The 15299-nt window shown below is 46.4% G+C and overlaps 1 protein-coding gene across 1 annotated transcript in view; it reads right to left on the bottom strand.

Moving 5' to 3' along the window:
• PROM1 (prominin 1) overlaps positions 1-15299 on the bottom strand; it is an 88354-nt gene that overhangs the window by 24657 nt on the left and 48398 nt on the right. Inside the window, exons 6-11 of the mRNA XM_059675250.1 lie at positions 15079-15199; positions 12183-12246; positions 11323-11412; positions 6818-7035; positions 3558-3632; positions 2133-2196 (exon numbers count right to left, since the gene is read on the bottom strand). Coding sequence (XP_059531233.1) covers positions 2133-2196; positions 3558-3632; positions 6818-7035; positions 11323-11412; positions 12183-12246; positions 15079-15199 — 632 coding nt within the window. The remainder of the gene's footprint in view (positions 1-2132; positions 2197-3557; positions 3633-6817; positions 7036-11322; positions 11413-12182; positions 12247-15078; positions 15200-15299) is intronic.

Here is a 15299-nt window from a genome sequence, read left to right as displayed (position 1 = left end):
GCATGTGGCTCAATGCCTCCTGCAAACAGCTTGCGTGTGAAAAGCCCCAGGATCCTCGGTGAGGTGACTCCATGGGCCTCTTTTTACCTCTGGGATTTCTGGGAGTCAGACAGATGAGATCTGTGGACTCCCCGTCTCCTATGGATGGTTCCCGAAACTAAGAAGTGGGCCCCTGTCTGCCTCCCAAGCTGTCCTGCCCTGTCATGCCACACAGCTCCCCAGCCTTGCGAGCTCCGGTGCCCTCTCTTAGCAAATACCTCCTTTAGGCCTCAGAAGTCGCTTCCTCCAGGAAGCCTCCCATCAGCCTCGCCCCACCCCCACAGACCTCAACATGTCACCAGAGTGTGATGAACAGCACCTGTACACATGCCCAGCCAAAGGGGCAGCAGTGGCCAGGCCTTAGTCACTTCCCATCTCAGAGCCCAGCAGAAACCTGGCACACAGTAGGCGCTTAAACAGTGTGCACAGGACAGGACCAAAGGGTCAAACCAGGGGAGCTGAGGGTTTCTATTTGTTTTGGATGAGCAGTTAATACTCCAGCTGACGAAGTGGCGTTCGCCTGGACCTGGGAAAACTCTGGCTTGTGTTTAGGCGACGATGGTGCGTGCAATGGGCCTCGCTCACGCACTCCGCACACCCCGCTTTGCCAGACTTACAGCTGCATGGATTGGCAGGAGCGGTCCAGGGAGGGGAGGCAGAGAAAGTAAACAGAGATCAGTAAGTATGTGGCTATCAGAGGTATGGCATTGGTCAGCCTTAGGATGCTGGCATAGCAAAGCATGACTTTGTCTTTAACATCCGAGTATTTTTAGGCGAAATATTAGACTGAACACAAAAAAGAAAACCCACAGGGCATCTAAAGCACTGTATAGTGGGGGGAAAATTTTTTTAAAACCACAAGTCTTAATGGGTTGAAAGAATAGTATTAGAAAAAAAAATCAAGTACCTCTAACACAATATTTCAAACTACTTGGTCAACAGATAAATAGAAGCACTGAGAAAATGATTTGTTTAAAAGAGAAGATAGTTGGCCTGCCCAGTGTGGCTCAGTGGTTGAGCAATGACCCTTGAGCCAGGAGGTCAAGGTTAGATTCCTGGTCAGGGCTCATGCCCAGGTTGCTGTGGGCTTGATCCCTAGTAGGGGGCGTCAGGAGGCAGCTGATCAATGATTCTCTCTCATCACTGATGTTTCTATCTCTCTATTCCTCTCCCTTCCTCTCTCTAAAATCAATAAAAAATATATTTAAAAATAAAAATAAAAGAGAAGATAGTCTTACACAGCTTCAGAGATGTCTCCTCTTAGCAGACAACCCAGGTTTATGCCTACCCTAACCTCAATATAACGTGATTCAATCATTCGCAACCAGTAGAATTCACTCAACCTCAGTCTGTCTCTCCAAACTGTGAGTGACCTTCAGAATCTAAATACCATTACGTCAGCATCAGAAGACAAATAAACATCTCCAAAGACAAAATAAATCCTTATACATAGTATTCTTTTAAAAAATATCAATTTTAAGTTCTTTTAGGAAATATAATAATCTACAGCTTTTGCCCCAGTGATAACAATCAGAATGTGACTCCAAGCTTTGGCTTCTGGTGGCTCTGATAGCTCACCCTGAGGGCTCATCACTGCAGTGTGGCCCTCAGCCAGGCAGCTTCCCGCCAGCAGGGGGCGATGTCAATCTGTGCTCATCCGAGGATTATTATTTTTTAAATCAATGTCAATTGTGAATTTGGTACCATCAAAAAACTCTGATATTCCTTTAGTTTTCTAGGTCTTAGAGAGAGAACATTTTTTTCAAAATATATTTCATTGATTTTTTTACAGAGAGGAAGGGAGAGGGATAGAGAGTTAGAAACATCGATGAGAAAGAAACATTGATCAGCTGCCTCTTGCACACTCCGAACTGGGGATGTGCCCACAACCAAGGTACATGCCCTTGACCGGAATCGAACCTGGGACCCTTGAGTCCGCAGGCTGATGCTCTATCCACTGAGCCAAACCAGTTAGGGCGAGAGAACATTTTTTAAGAGGGAAAGAGAACAATGGAATTCTTAGTAGATTTCTTTGTGCTAACCACCAATGCTTAATGAGGAGAGATACAAAATTATTTCGGTCTGTGACTCACCTGGTATTATTTCCGTGGTTTGTTTTTGCAGTCTCTCGGGTATATTATTGATGGATTGATAGCTCTAAAAAACAGTTCAAAATAAATTGATGTGCATAGTAAGTAGAACACCAGGGACCGGTACTCATTTAGCACAGAGCAGAAAAGCAAAATACAAATGTAACATTTACCTTAAGGTGGAAATTATCATTATGTGGCCATTAAAAGTCTCAAAAGAGTCCCCATAGAGGGGACTTGCTTTCAGCTGTACCCATCGAAGATTATGCTAAAAGTTTTTAACTTTTCACTTTTAACTCATGTTAAGTTTACATGTATCTACACCATACCAGTGTCTCTCAAATGGGGACAATGCTGTCCCCCAAGGAGACATGTGGCAATGTGTAGAGACATTTTGGTTGTCACAGCTGAGAGGTGCTGCTGGCATTGTGCAGGGCGGGGTGAGGGTGCTCATAAATACCTTGCAATGCATAGGAACAGCCCCCACTGCAAGGAATTTCCCAGCCCCACACAACCGTATGCTGAGGTTAGGAAACCCTGATCCATACAACGCACCGTGTGCAGATGCAGATTCACAGATAACCCATATCTGCGAATTTCTAAAATAGCATCTTCTTTTCCATGCAATCACAACGTGAAATTGGGGGTGTAGGCTCACAGAAAACAATAATGTCCTTAAAGCCCAGCTTCTGGAGAATACACATTGCAGTGAGGCAAAAACAAGAACGAAGACAGCCTTGCCCAGCCAGGTTGCTTGAAGGCTAACTCCGGGGCAGGAAAATGTCCTTATTTCCCAAGTCACTCAAGGAACTATCCAGCCTCTTCCCTGGAAGGGGCTGAACTTGTGTTTCTGTGTGTCAGCTGGTGTGTGTCGCCACCTGCCTGGGAGCACTGCAGCGATTGTAACCTGTTGTGAATGCAAGGTCTGTGTCCCCCCCTAAAATGCAAATGTTGAAATCCCTCCCCCAGAGTGATGGTATTAGGAGGTGGGTCTCTGGGGGTGATGAAGTCAGGAGAGTGGATCCCCTTGAATCAGGTTGGGGCCCTTATACAGGAGCCCCAGGGAGCTCTCTGCCAGGTGAGGAAAAGGACCCAATGAGAAATGACTGCCTGCCACCTGGACGGGTCTCTCACCGGATCCCGGACATGCTGGCATTCTGATGGCAGAATTCCCGCCACCAGAACTGGGAGAAATAAATGTCTGCCCTGAACAGCCGCCCAGCCTATGATGCTCTTTTATGGCAGTACAATCCAAGATGTAACCTTCGTGAGGTTTAGGGTGCCCCCAGGTTCCACTGCAGCCTAGCAGCATCGATGACATAAAACAACATCCCAACTGAATCTCACTGCTTTTCTTCTGTTTCCTGTTTTCGTACGCATCAGTCTGCTCGTTAAAATAAGCTCCTGTATGTTTCCCAGATAACATACCATTTGGACCAGGCTGGATAGATTTGTCTGAAGAACACCATTGACGTTATTAATTTCGTTATCCAACAATCTGAGCTGAAATGTGTAAGACAAAACATAAGGCAAGGTGGTTACCCCCAAATCACTTGTCTTCTTATATCCAAGTTCCAAGCCTCTATATTATAGGGTATGATCTATATTTTTGGGAACAACAGAGTATTGTGTGGGGAAAACACATTTAGCACAGAATGGCCTGTATCAAGCACTAATTTTCGATGGGGGAGGTCTCCTGCCTCAGGAGGGAGAGAAATTGAACACAGACTGAATAGGTGTGACCTCAGATTTTAGGTACTGAATATCCTATATAATAAAGATGTAATATGCAAATGGCCATTACACCGTGAAGTGTAATGACTGACCGTGGACTGACTGGATCACGGATCAGCAGGAGGGTGGGGCAGTGAGACACAAGTGGGCAGTAGAGAGCTACAGGAGGGGACAGGGCAGCAAGCTATGAAGGGGTCGGGGGGAGCTACTGGAGGGCAGCAGCGAGCTACTGGCGAGCTACTGGTGCACGGATTCATGCGCAGGGCTACTAGTTGTTGAATAAACAATCTTTTCAAAAACACATTTAAAAGTAATACAATCCGTGGTTCTCTTGGTGCATGATCTGGAATAAATATTTCATTTTACATCATGCATAGATTTAAAGTGTCCTATCTCTTACCAATACCAAGACAAATATCCTGTACCTCCCGACACGGTATACCAAAGACACAGTATCACTTTTGTGATATCCTGACAAATGTGCATACTTTAAATCTAATCATGAGGAAACATCAGACAAATATAAATTGAAGGTCATTCTGTATAATGCCTGTAGTCTTAAAAAATGTCAATGTAGTCCTAGCTGGTTTGGCTCAGTGGATAGAGCGTCGGCCTGCAGACTAAAGGATCCCAGCTTCACCTCCAGTCAAGGGCACATGCCTGGGTTGCGGGCTTGATCCCCAGTAGGAGGCGTGCAGGAGGAAGCCGATCAGTGAATCTCTCTGATCATTGATGTTTCTATCTCTCTCTCTCCTTCTCCCTTCCTCTCTGAAATCAATAAAAATATATATTTTTTAAAATGTCAATGTCATAAGAAAAAGATAGACTCAGACACTGTCTCAGATTGAAGAAACTAAAGAAACGTGAAAACCAAAGACCACATGTGATCCTGACTGGACCTTAGACTGAAATGAGAAAAAAATGCATTTTGAGAAAAATTGGCAAAATCTGAATATACACTGTAGGTTTGATGGTAGGATTAGGTCAATGGTATATGTCCTCACGTTGATAATGGTATTACTTGCTTTGTAAGGTCAGGAAATATTTAGGGGTAAAAGGGCATAATGCCTGCAACTTTCCTGCAAACAACTGAGAAGAGAACAAAATGCCTATCATTTTATGCATATCCTAGAGGCCCGATGCATGAAGATTCATGCAAGAATAGGCCTTTCTTGTCCTGGCTGCCGGCATCGCCTTCGCTCCGGCCCGGAGTCACCTTTCGGCCTTCCCATACTGCCCAGAGGCCCAGAGCGGCTGGGGTGGTGCGGAATGCCTGCGTCATTGTCATGGCAATGTCCCGGCCTGGCCTTTGCCATCTTTGTCACGTCAATTTGCATATTCCCTCCTTATTGGCTGTGGGCTCCACCATCTTTGTCATGAAGTGATGGTCAATTTGCATATTCCATCTTTATTATATAGGATATGACAATATACCTAGACAGATGATAGATACATAAGTAGATAAATGGATAAAATGATATGATCAAGCAAATGGAGCCAAATGTTGACAACTTGTGGATCTGGGTAAAGGGTGTAGACAGGGGTTCCTGGCACCATTCTAGCAGTCTTTCTGCATGTTTGAAAATATACCAGAATTAATCATTTCCCCAAAAAAGGACTCAATTTAAATGCCAGTACAGATCCTGAGCTCTAAAAGACTGTTTGATGACGACGAAAGTGACTGTAGTAGCTATGAAGACACAGATGCTGGATGTGAATTGTGTAAGTAAAACTGATGCATAAAATATGAAAATGAGAAAAATGTAGCTAAATTAAAATATTGATTTATGCCAATGTGGTGTGTATCTATATCACTATCTCAATAAATTAAAAACCATGAGCAGATATGATTATTTTATCTATATCCCAGAACTTTATAAATTCAAGTTGCTCCAAATTCTTTTAGCTAATCTTTTCTTTGGGAATATGAGAAATTACTTTATATTTAGGCACATGTAATCACTATACCAGGCACATAATCCCAAAATACATTTTAGCTTTTAAAGGTCTATAAAAATGCATTTTAGACAAGTGCTGGTGAGGATGTGGAGACAAAGGAACCCTCTTGCACTGCTGGTGGGAATGCAGACTAGTGTAGCCACTGTGGAAAACAATATGGAGTTTCCCCCAAAATTAAAAATGGAGCTCCCATTTGACCCACTTCTAGTAATATATCCAAAGAAATCAGAAAACACCAATCAGAAAGGATATATGCACCCCTATGTTCATAGCTAAGATTTGGAAACAGCCTAAGTGCCCATCAGCAGATGAGTGGATTAAAAGGCTGTGGTACATCTACACAATGGAATACTACACTGCAGTAAAAAAGAAGGAATTCTTATCATTTGCAATAGCATGGATGGAACTGGAGAACATTATGCTAAGCAAAATAAGCCAGTCAGAGAAAGATAAATATCACATGATCTCACTCATTTGTGGAATATAATGAACAACATAAACTGATGAACAAAAACAGAGCCAGAGACATAGAAGCAATGAACAGACCGTCCAACCCAAGAGGAAACGCAGGGGAGTTGGGGGTGAGAGATCAACCAAAGGACTTGTATGCATGCATATGAGCATAACCAAAGGACACAGAAAGTAGGGGCGTGAAGGTATGTGCTGGAGGGTGGGAGTGGCTGGGGAGAGGTCAATGGGGGAAAAGGGAGACTTATGTAATACTTTAAACAACAAAGAATTTTTTAAAAAATGCATTCTGCTTCCTTTTCTTTTTTTAAAGTTGAGTTCATTTTCCTGTTTTTTCCAACAAGACAACTCTCAAGGGGGGGCTTCCTACTACTTCTTCCCTCACTGCGGCCATTCCAGTGGTGATCAGGGGCCAGGAAGATGGACAGAAAGAACCCAGGCGCTGTGCATGGGGGCAGGCACCCACGTGGAGCCCTGCCCAGATGCCCAAAGACCCTGCCTCGCACATGACGAGGTCGCCCCCTCACCTGGCCCAGGTAGGTGTTGTTGTCCAGCTGGTCCAGAGACATTCTGATGGAGTTGCACCTGGCATGCTGGGCGGGTTCAGAGCACACGGGGTCCTTGAGGGACTGCTCCAGGTCTCTTTTCACCTCCCGCAGGCCTCTGTAGATCTCTTCGGGTGATTTCTTTAACTCCCATAAGTTTTTGTTCACGGACACCAGGAGTACTTTGGAGTCTCTGATCTCTGTGGGAACATAGTCCACTTCAGGGCAGAGGCACCCACAGGCTGCTGCGGCAGTACGTTTCCCATCTACAAACCTCCTAAGTGCTCCTGGGAATGCCCCCCCATCCCCTCCCACCCCCCAGGAGCCTGCCACTGCTGGCTCCTCCGCCAGCCCCTGTGACCAGCTCAGCCTTCCCGCTTGGGGAACTCGATGGGGACATCTGGATGTGGCAATAACCACTGGACAGGGTGTGGCAACCTCAGGAAAAGGTGTTGCTGCCCCAGAATCACCAGGCCTTGAAGAGGCCAGCCCAGCCCCAGCCGATGTGGCTCAGTGGTTAAGTGTCGAATTATGAACCAGGAGGTCACGGTTTGATTCCCAGTCAGGGCACATGCCCTGGTTGCAGGCTCGATTCCCAGTGTAGGGCATACAGGAGGCAGTAGATCAATGATTCTCTCTCATCATTGATGTTTCTACCTTTCCTTCTCCCTTCCTATCTCTGAAACCAATAAAATTTGGTTTTTTTTTTAAAAGAGGCCAGCCCAGACCAGCTAGCATCTCCACCCCTGAGCAGTTTTCACCCACCTTATGCTGTGGCTAGTCAAAGAGCTGGAAGAAAGTGCAGAGGAACAGGGAAGAGTATGGTTTTGGATTCAGGCAGGTCTGGGTGCAGACCCAAGCTTCCCTATGCACAGGCCGTGTAACTAGAAGCTGAATCCTGAACATTTTGCCGGCAGTTTCCTCAAATGCTGACACCGCCACCATGCTCATCAGGAAATGTGGGGATCATAAGGACCCGACTGAACCTCCTCGATGGCAGGGAGACCGTCTGTCTTATTTTAGGGGCCCCGCAGCTTGGAACACATCCTTAGACATGGAAATCCCTAATACTTGTTTGCAACCCTGATTTCTCTGGTGCGCAGAGCTCCGCACTCATCACCAGGGAAGTAGCAGATTACAACTCTTTTCACAGTGACTTACGGCCCCAGAAGGACAAGGTGGTGAATTTAAATAGAGGGCATGCTCTTCTTCTGAGCAAGTAGGTCTTCCAGGCTCACAAAACACATAGCGGAGCCGCATGCGGGGGTTGCTAGGAAAGGGGGAACGCCCTTGAAAATGTGTTATTCCAACTTCCTGGGCTACCACATGAGCGTGAGTGCTAAAACAACAACAACAACAACAACAACAACAACAACACACACACACACACACACACACACACACACACACTTTAAAGCTTCCATGTGATAGAATCAAAAGTAGTTTGAGGTCTCATCTGAACCCAGTTCTGCTCCTACCGTGTAACAGCACCCCTGGCAAACTCCCCCACCTCTGGGGGCCTCTGTTTCCCCATCTGTAATGGAGGAGGCTGGTTGGGTCATCTCCTGGTCCCTAGGAGAGTCTGTCATTCTACGCTGTGCCTTAGCAGGTTTGCCCTTAGGAGATGGCATTGCCCATGTTTCCATGTTGGAACCTCAGCTTTGATGAGACCTGGGAGGCTTCCAGGGTGGGACTGTATGACCCTGGGTCCCATCTCCTCATCGGCACAGCAAACCTTAAAGTCTGTTCCACGCAATCTTCTCTCTTGAATGGTGCTCCCAGTGCAGCGGAACAACATTTGAGGTCATCACAATATTTAAGACTTTATCCGTTTCTCATCTCTGGGCCTCGGTGTCTCGTGTCTTCCACCTCCCTCCCAGAATTGTCAGCAAAGAATAGAGCTGGTACCCGCTCACATTAGAGGCTCAATAAACAGCTACCATAGCAAAACAAGAAACAAAGAACACGGCTGCCACTAGAAACACACAATAGAAAGCACACGAGCACACCCAAACACATTCACATCACACAACACACACACACACACACACACACACCTCTCGTCTTCACGTTGTGTGGTTAATTAACCCTCACGGTTTACCTGCACACTTTGGCTTCAAGAAAAGTTATTTTTTTTTATTATTAAGAAAAGTTATTTTAAGGCAAGAAGCAAATGATAACAACAAAAAGTTATGGATGGTAACATAAACTGGTGGCCCAGAGAACACATGTCCGGCTGAGCACCATCCATAGACATTCTGGGTTATAGGAAACATTCTGAGGACTGAGGTATAAATATACATATTTTTTCCCAGGGTTTCGAGGCATTTTTATGTCTGTAAAACATCCAGTGGGTTAGAACTCTGGGAGTCATGCCAGGCCCGCCAAGATCACCCACATCATGTATCTGAAGTAAGTGAAAGAGATTTCAGGTTCTCCACGTTAGTTCATTAACATTTTGCCAGCTCACAGTACACTGCCTTTACAGATCCCGATGGGCAGCTCAGATGTGATTTGCTCAAATAACTTTGCATGTTCCTGCTCTCTCCAGAGGCTACTAAATGCGTAAGGCTGCGGTGAACGTTTAGAAAAAATATTGCTGAAGCAGTTTATTAAGCACATTTTAAACAGCCCAGGCAACACCCAAGGCTAAAGGTTCACTTATTTGGCCCGGCTACACAATAATAGGACTTTAATACTTTAATACCAATACATGAGGCACTGGAGAGGAAAATGAATGTGTTTTAATTGCCTTTGATCCAAAGAGAATTACAATTCAAATATTAAAACTTGGCTAAACCACGGGGCAAAAGTCAGGTTCCCCACCAACCACATGGCATTGTTCATCTACTTTAAAATATATATAAATATATATAAAATATATATAAATATATATAAAATATATATATATATTATTGATTTCAGATATATCAAGGAGAGGTATCCATCCTGTGTCCTTCCTGCCCTTGTCCCATTCCTGCTCTCGGCCACTCAGGGTGTGGCACCTGGAGAATCACCCTGACCAGGAATCAAACTGTGACCTCCTGATTCATAGGTTGAGGCTCAGCCACTGAACCACGCCGATGGAGCCATTCAGAGTTTGGGAGCTGGAAGAGATCTTGACAGATAAATATTCCAAATGCACAACTCGCGAAGGGCGTGGGACACAGGGACGCCTGGTGTCCTCCCATGGCCACACTAGTTCTTGACTCCACATTCCTATCTCTTCCTCCCGTGACACTGTGAGGTCTGGCCTTGGACAGTGTGGAACAACCCTGCATCTTCACACTCCGAGTGGACCCAAACACCATCTGGGCTGGTCCGAGCAACACAGGCTTTATAACCAGACTGGGGTCTGAGTCCCAGCTCCACCTCTTCCCAGCACCCTGACCTTGAACTAGATAAACCATCTCTGGGCCTTACTGTACTGAGCTGGTAAAAGGCAGGTGACGGCAGCCACCCACAGAGTTGTGAACACCTGGCACATAGCACAGACAGTTTCTCAACATCTGGAAGGGACTGGGAGGTTGTTTTGTAAGTCGCAGTTTATTAAAATCAGCATATCTGTTCACTTACACTGTCGACTGTGGTGACTTTGAATATATTATGGATATTTTCATTTTACAGAACTTGTTCTTTCGGGGGCAAAGGAAAGAGATTAATCAAGCCGGTCTGGTGTAGCTCAGTGGTTAAACATTGGCCTATGAACCAGAAGTTCACGCTTCGATTCCCAGGCGGGGCACATGCCTGGGTTTTGGGCTTGATTCCCCCCGTGGGGGGTGGGGGGGGACTTGCGGGAGGCAGCAGATTGATGATGTTTCTATCTCTCTATCTTTCTTCCTTCTTCTCGCTCTAAAAATCAATAAAAACTGTTTGTTTGTTTTTAAAAAAGGAGTAATTAATAGACCCCAAAACCTAAAATTCCATGGGCTACTCATCTTCGATAGCAGTGGCCAACTAGCTTTTCTGGGAAGTTTAGACAGTAAATCTTCCATGCTCCGTGGGCGCCGGGCCCCTGCGGTAACCACCTCTGCCATCCTGGAGAGAATGCAGCCACTGATGTTGCCCAAACCACTGAGCTTACCCGCATCCCAATAACGTCACCAACAGAAACAGGCGCCTGTCCCTGTCCATCTGCCACTATTGTTTCAAGTGGCCTGTAGGCCATCAGTACGATGACCATGACACAAGCTTTAAAAAAGCATTATATGGAGGAGAGGTCAATGGGAAAAAAGGGGGGGAGGGGGGGTGGACATACGTAATACTTTCAACAACAAAGATTTAAAAGAAAAAAAAAGGAGAAAAAAATGAAACACTCTTATTATGCCCAATCTGCCACTAGTATGCCCTGTTTTTTGGAACAGCACAGGTGGTGGCGGTCGCCCCGGGTGACCAGAGGGAAACCCAGGAGAGGGAGAGGGAGCCTGGGAAGCCCGAGCCTTCGGGGGTACATTCCCTCCGTCACTTCGGCCCATCACAGCACTCACCTTCTGCCATGGCCTCGACGTCATCAAGAACGGGGATCGTTTTAAGTTTTACGTGTTCCTGAATGTTGCCTCCTAGCAAGGTCTTAATATCTAAATGCAAACAGGCATAAGGGAGTGTGAGGGGTGCCCCGTGTCCTTCCTGCCCATGTCCCACTCCTGCTCTCGGCCATGCAGGGTGTGGCGCCTGGAGAATCACCTTTGGTTTCTCCCCCCCCCCCCACCCGTGAATGGCCCTGAGGCCTCGGCCAGACCAGGGTCCCTCAACCGTGGCACCATTGCCATGAGGGGCTGCATAATTCTTTGCTGAGTAGGCTGCTGGCTGTTTGTTCTGTGCATTGTGGGATTTGTAGTGGCATCCTTGGTCTCTACCAACCGAGGCCAGTACCCCTGCTGACCCCCTCACCCAGTTAGACAACCAGAAATGTCGCTGCATGTTGCCAGACGTGGCCAGGAGCACACAGCCCCAGGCTGAGAACCACTGCGCAAGGCTGCATGGGAGCTGCCTGTGGGCATGCAGGGAGGAGTGGGCTCCCCCTGCCCCCCACGCCCCCAGCTTCTCCGGGGCCTGTTTCTATCTTCAACAAGGAACCTGACACCCATGGGGCATGGAGGATGGGCCCTTGTGACGACAATGAAATAACAGCCTTCTCACCGTAAAGGCTCGGTTTCCATCCTGAGCAACACATTGCAAACTGGCACTAACTCTAGGGAAGGACTTTTCCGTTTTCCCCTCCTTTCGCACAGAAATTATAGAAACAGCATAGTTCACCTGCGTCTGTGTTTTATGGGAGGTGGCCATCGCAACCTCCAGCAAAACAAGCCCACACGAAAAACTCGAGGCAACTGGAAATGTCACTTACTGTCCAGATCTGAGATGGCCTTTTCCTTTGTGGTGTTGTACTGGTCCAGCACATAGTGTATTTGCTAAAATAAAATAAATAAAATACAGATGATGTGTTATAGAATTGTACACCTGAAACTTCTATACTTATGAACCAAGGCCACCGCAATAAATTCAGTAAAAATAAATAAAATAACATGAAACTTTCTCATCTAAAGTCTAAAGCCACAATAAGAAAAAAAAAAGAGAGATCTAACATACAAAAATTATCCCGAATCTGGCTGGTATGGCTCAGTGATTGAGCATCAACCTATGAACCAGGAGGTCACAGGTTCAATTCCCGGTCAGGGCACATGCCCAGGTTTCGGGCTCCATCCCCAGTGTGGGGCGTGCAGGAGGCAGCCAACCAATGATTCTCTCTCATCAAGGATGTTTCTATTTCTCTCTCCCTCTCCTTTCCTCTCTGAAATGAACAAAAATATTTTTAAAAATTACCTCAAACAAGAACATTTTTAAAAAGAAAGTAGGTTCTTGGAGATGTTTACATTTTCTAACACCCAGACTTGTTAATGACACTCCAACGCGTGTTGGCGTAAGAAACATGGTTCCGCCCTAACTGGTTTGGCTCAGTGGATAGAGCGTCGGCCTGCGGACTGAAGGGTCCCAGGTTCGATTCTGGTCAAGGGCATGTACCTTGGTTGCAGGCACATCCCCAGTAGGGGGTGTGCAGGAGGCAACTGATCGATGTTTCTCTCTCATCGATGTTTCTAACTCTCTATCCCTCTCCCTTCCTCTCTCTGTAAAAAATCAATAAAATATATTAAATTAAAAAGGAAGGAAGGAAGGAAGGAAGGAAGGAAGGAAGGAAGGAAGGAAGGAAGGAAGAAAGAAAGAAAGAAAGAAAGAAAGAAAGAAAGAAAGAAAGAAAGAAAGAAAGAAAGAAAGAAAGAAAGAAAGAAAGAAAGGAAGAAAGGAAGAAAGAAAGAAAGATGATTCCTTAGTTCTCAGGATGCTGGGCAGTGGCTCTGTGGCTGGTCGGGCCGGGACCGCATGGCTGGGACACGGGGGCTACTCCCTCCACGTGGCCTCTCATTTCTCCAGCGTTCAGCCTGGGTGTTTTCACTGTGGTCCGGGCAGTGAGAGAACGGGGCTGGAGGCTTGGGGCTGTGGGAAGCGTAAGCCTGGCACTAGCACAAGGTCACGTCTGTCTGTCTGCTGAGTTCTTTTGGTCACAGCAAGTCTCAGAGGCAGCCCGCGTTCGACAGGTGTGAACAGTCCCGCCTCTGGAAGGGAGGGACGGGAGAGAATCTGGGGCCACCGGGCACCTGCCACACCAGGGCCCCTGTATCCAGGGCTGGTCCTGAGCTGCCTGTGAGCACTGCTTGCTCTATCTTGGTGTCCTGGCGGCCTCCCCCCACACCCTCACCCACACCCTCACCCTATGCTGCTCTGTTAAGTAACTGCCGCCAACCTCCTCATTGTGTCAGGTTTGTTGTGTGTTTTTTTAAATATATTTCATTAATTTTTTACAGATAGAGAGTTAGAAACATCAGTGAGAGAGAAACATTGATCAGCTGCCTCCTGCACACCCCCTACTGGGGATGTGTCCACAACCAAGGTACGTGCCCTTGATGGGAATCGAACCTGGGACCGTTGAGTCCGCAGGCTGACGCTCTACCCACTGAGCCAAACCCATTAGGGCAAATGTGTCAGTTTTTAACTTTTCATTCCTCCAGCTGCTGGAGCAAGGGTAAATGCCTCCGTGTTCGGGGCCAGGCATGTTTCCCCTGCAAAATGACTGTACATTTTCTGCTCTGTTTTTTAAAGCCTTCTTTAAAGCCCTTCATGTTTTTTGAAGTAGACACACTTCCCTAAAAGTCCTAACAACTCACTATGCTCCCAAGTTTCTGAAAGCAACGTGCACCAGCCAGGACTGCTACGTATTTAATTTCGCCAACATTTTAGGGGGAAAAGGGTTCACTTTGTAGTTTTTAGAGTGACAGGTGAAAATGTTATGAATTTTTGTTCACAGATTGGGGAAATGAAACACTTGCCTCTGTGTAATGCTGTCAAGTGATGGATAAAATTAGCGTCTCTAATCTCCATATTTACAAATGCCTTTTAGGTCCAACCACATATTTAAAAACTGATACAGTATTTAACGTGAGTACTTCTCAGGCTGCACTAGAGGCGAAGAGCACCTGCTGTGTGAGGACACAGAGGGTTCTGCGGGCTCCCATGACCAAATCCAATGTGCGCTCGCTTCTCTCCAGCTGGGGCCCGGAGCTCAGCGACGTATTTGAGGGCTAATGTCTGCTCAGACATTTTGTAAATCAATGTTCTGAAAAGGCAAGTCAACCATGTGTTACTGGGACATAGAAAAAAGGTGCCTTTGGGCATCATGATCCCGGTCCCCAAAGACAATGTGTGTGTGTGTGTGTGTGTGTGTGCGCGCAGGTGCACATACATGTGGGTCCACTCCCCAATCTATACAGATATTAGCAAGTGGATGTTTATAAAGAACAAAGGTTTCATGACAAAGGTAACTTCATGTGAAACAGTGGAGAGTTAACTACACTGCCAAAAAGTGAAGGCTGACGGTACCCAAAGATATTTTTCTTTAAAAAAATAAAAAGTCATGAGGCCCTTAGAATGGTTAAGCACTTTTATGATGTGTACTATATTTTATGTTACCTTAATAAAATAAAATGACATCAATTTTGAAGTCATGCTTCTGAACTGTTTTAGACATCACGTGCTGGGCGTTTATTTCTTCATCTACAACATTAAAAGATGACACCCGTCTACATTGATGCGTGGGTTTCCAGAAGGTCTGAATGAGATTTCAAACAGACACAGGAACTCCGAAAGGCCCCGAACGCTACGCACGGCGGGATACACAGACGGGCTCTTACCAGTACAGTCACATTCTGGAGCGTCCTCAGGTCTCTGAAATTGCTGTCGGCCAGTTTCCGGGCCTTTCTGATGTGAGTCCTGAGGTAGCGGTTTGCCATGAAACCATAGATGATACCAATGCTGCGGGGAAAGCATGGGAGAAGGAAGAGCGTTTCCCAGGTGCCCGCCCTCGGGGGACGGCCAGGTGCAGGCAGCATGCTGACGGGGAGGGGCAGGGCCC

Source organism: Myotis daubentonii, chromosome 1, assembly GCF_963259705.1.
Source record: "Myotis daubentonii chromosome 1, mMyoDau2.1, whole genome shotgun sequence".
NCBI lineage: Eukaryota > Metazoa > Chordata > Mammalia > Chiroptera > Vespertilionidae > Myotis > Myotis daubentonii.
The sequence above is the reverse complement of the archived record's forward strand: the minus strand, read 5'-3'. Positions and strand labels throughout refer to the sequence as shown.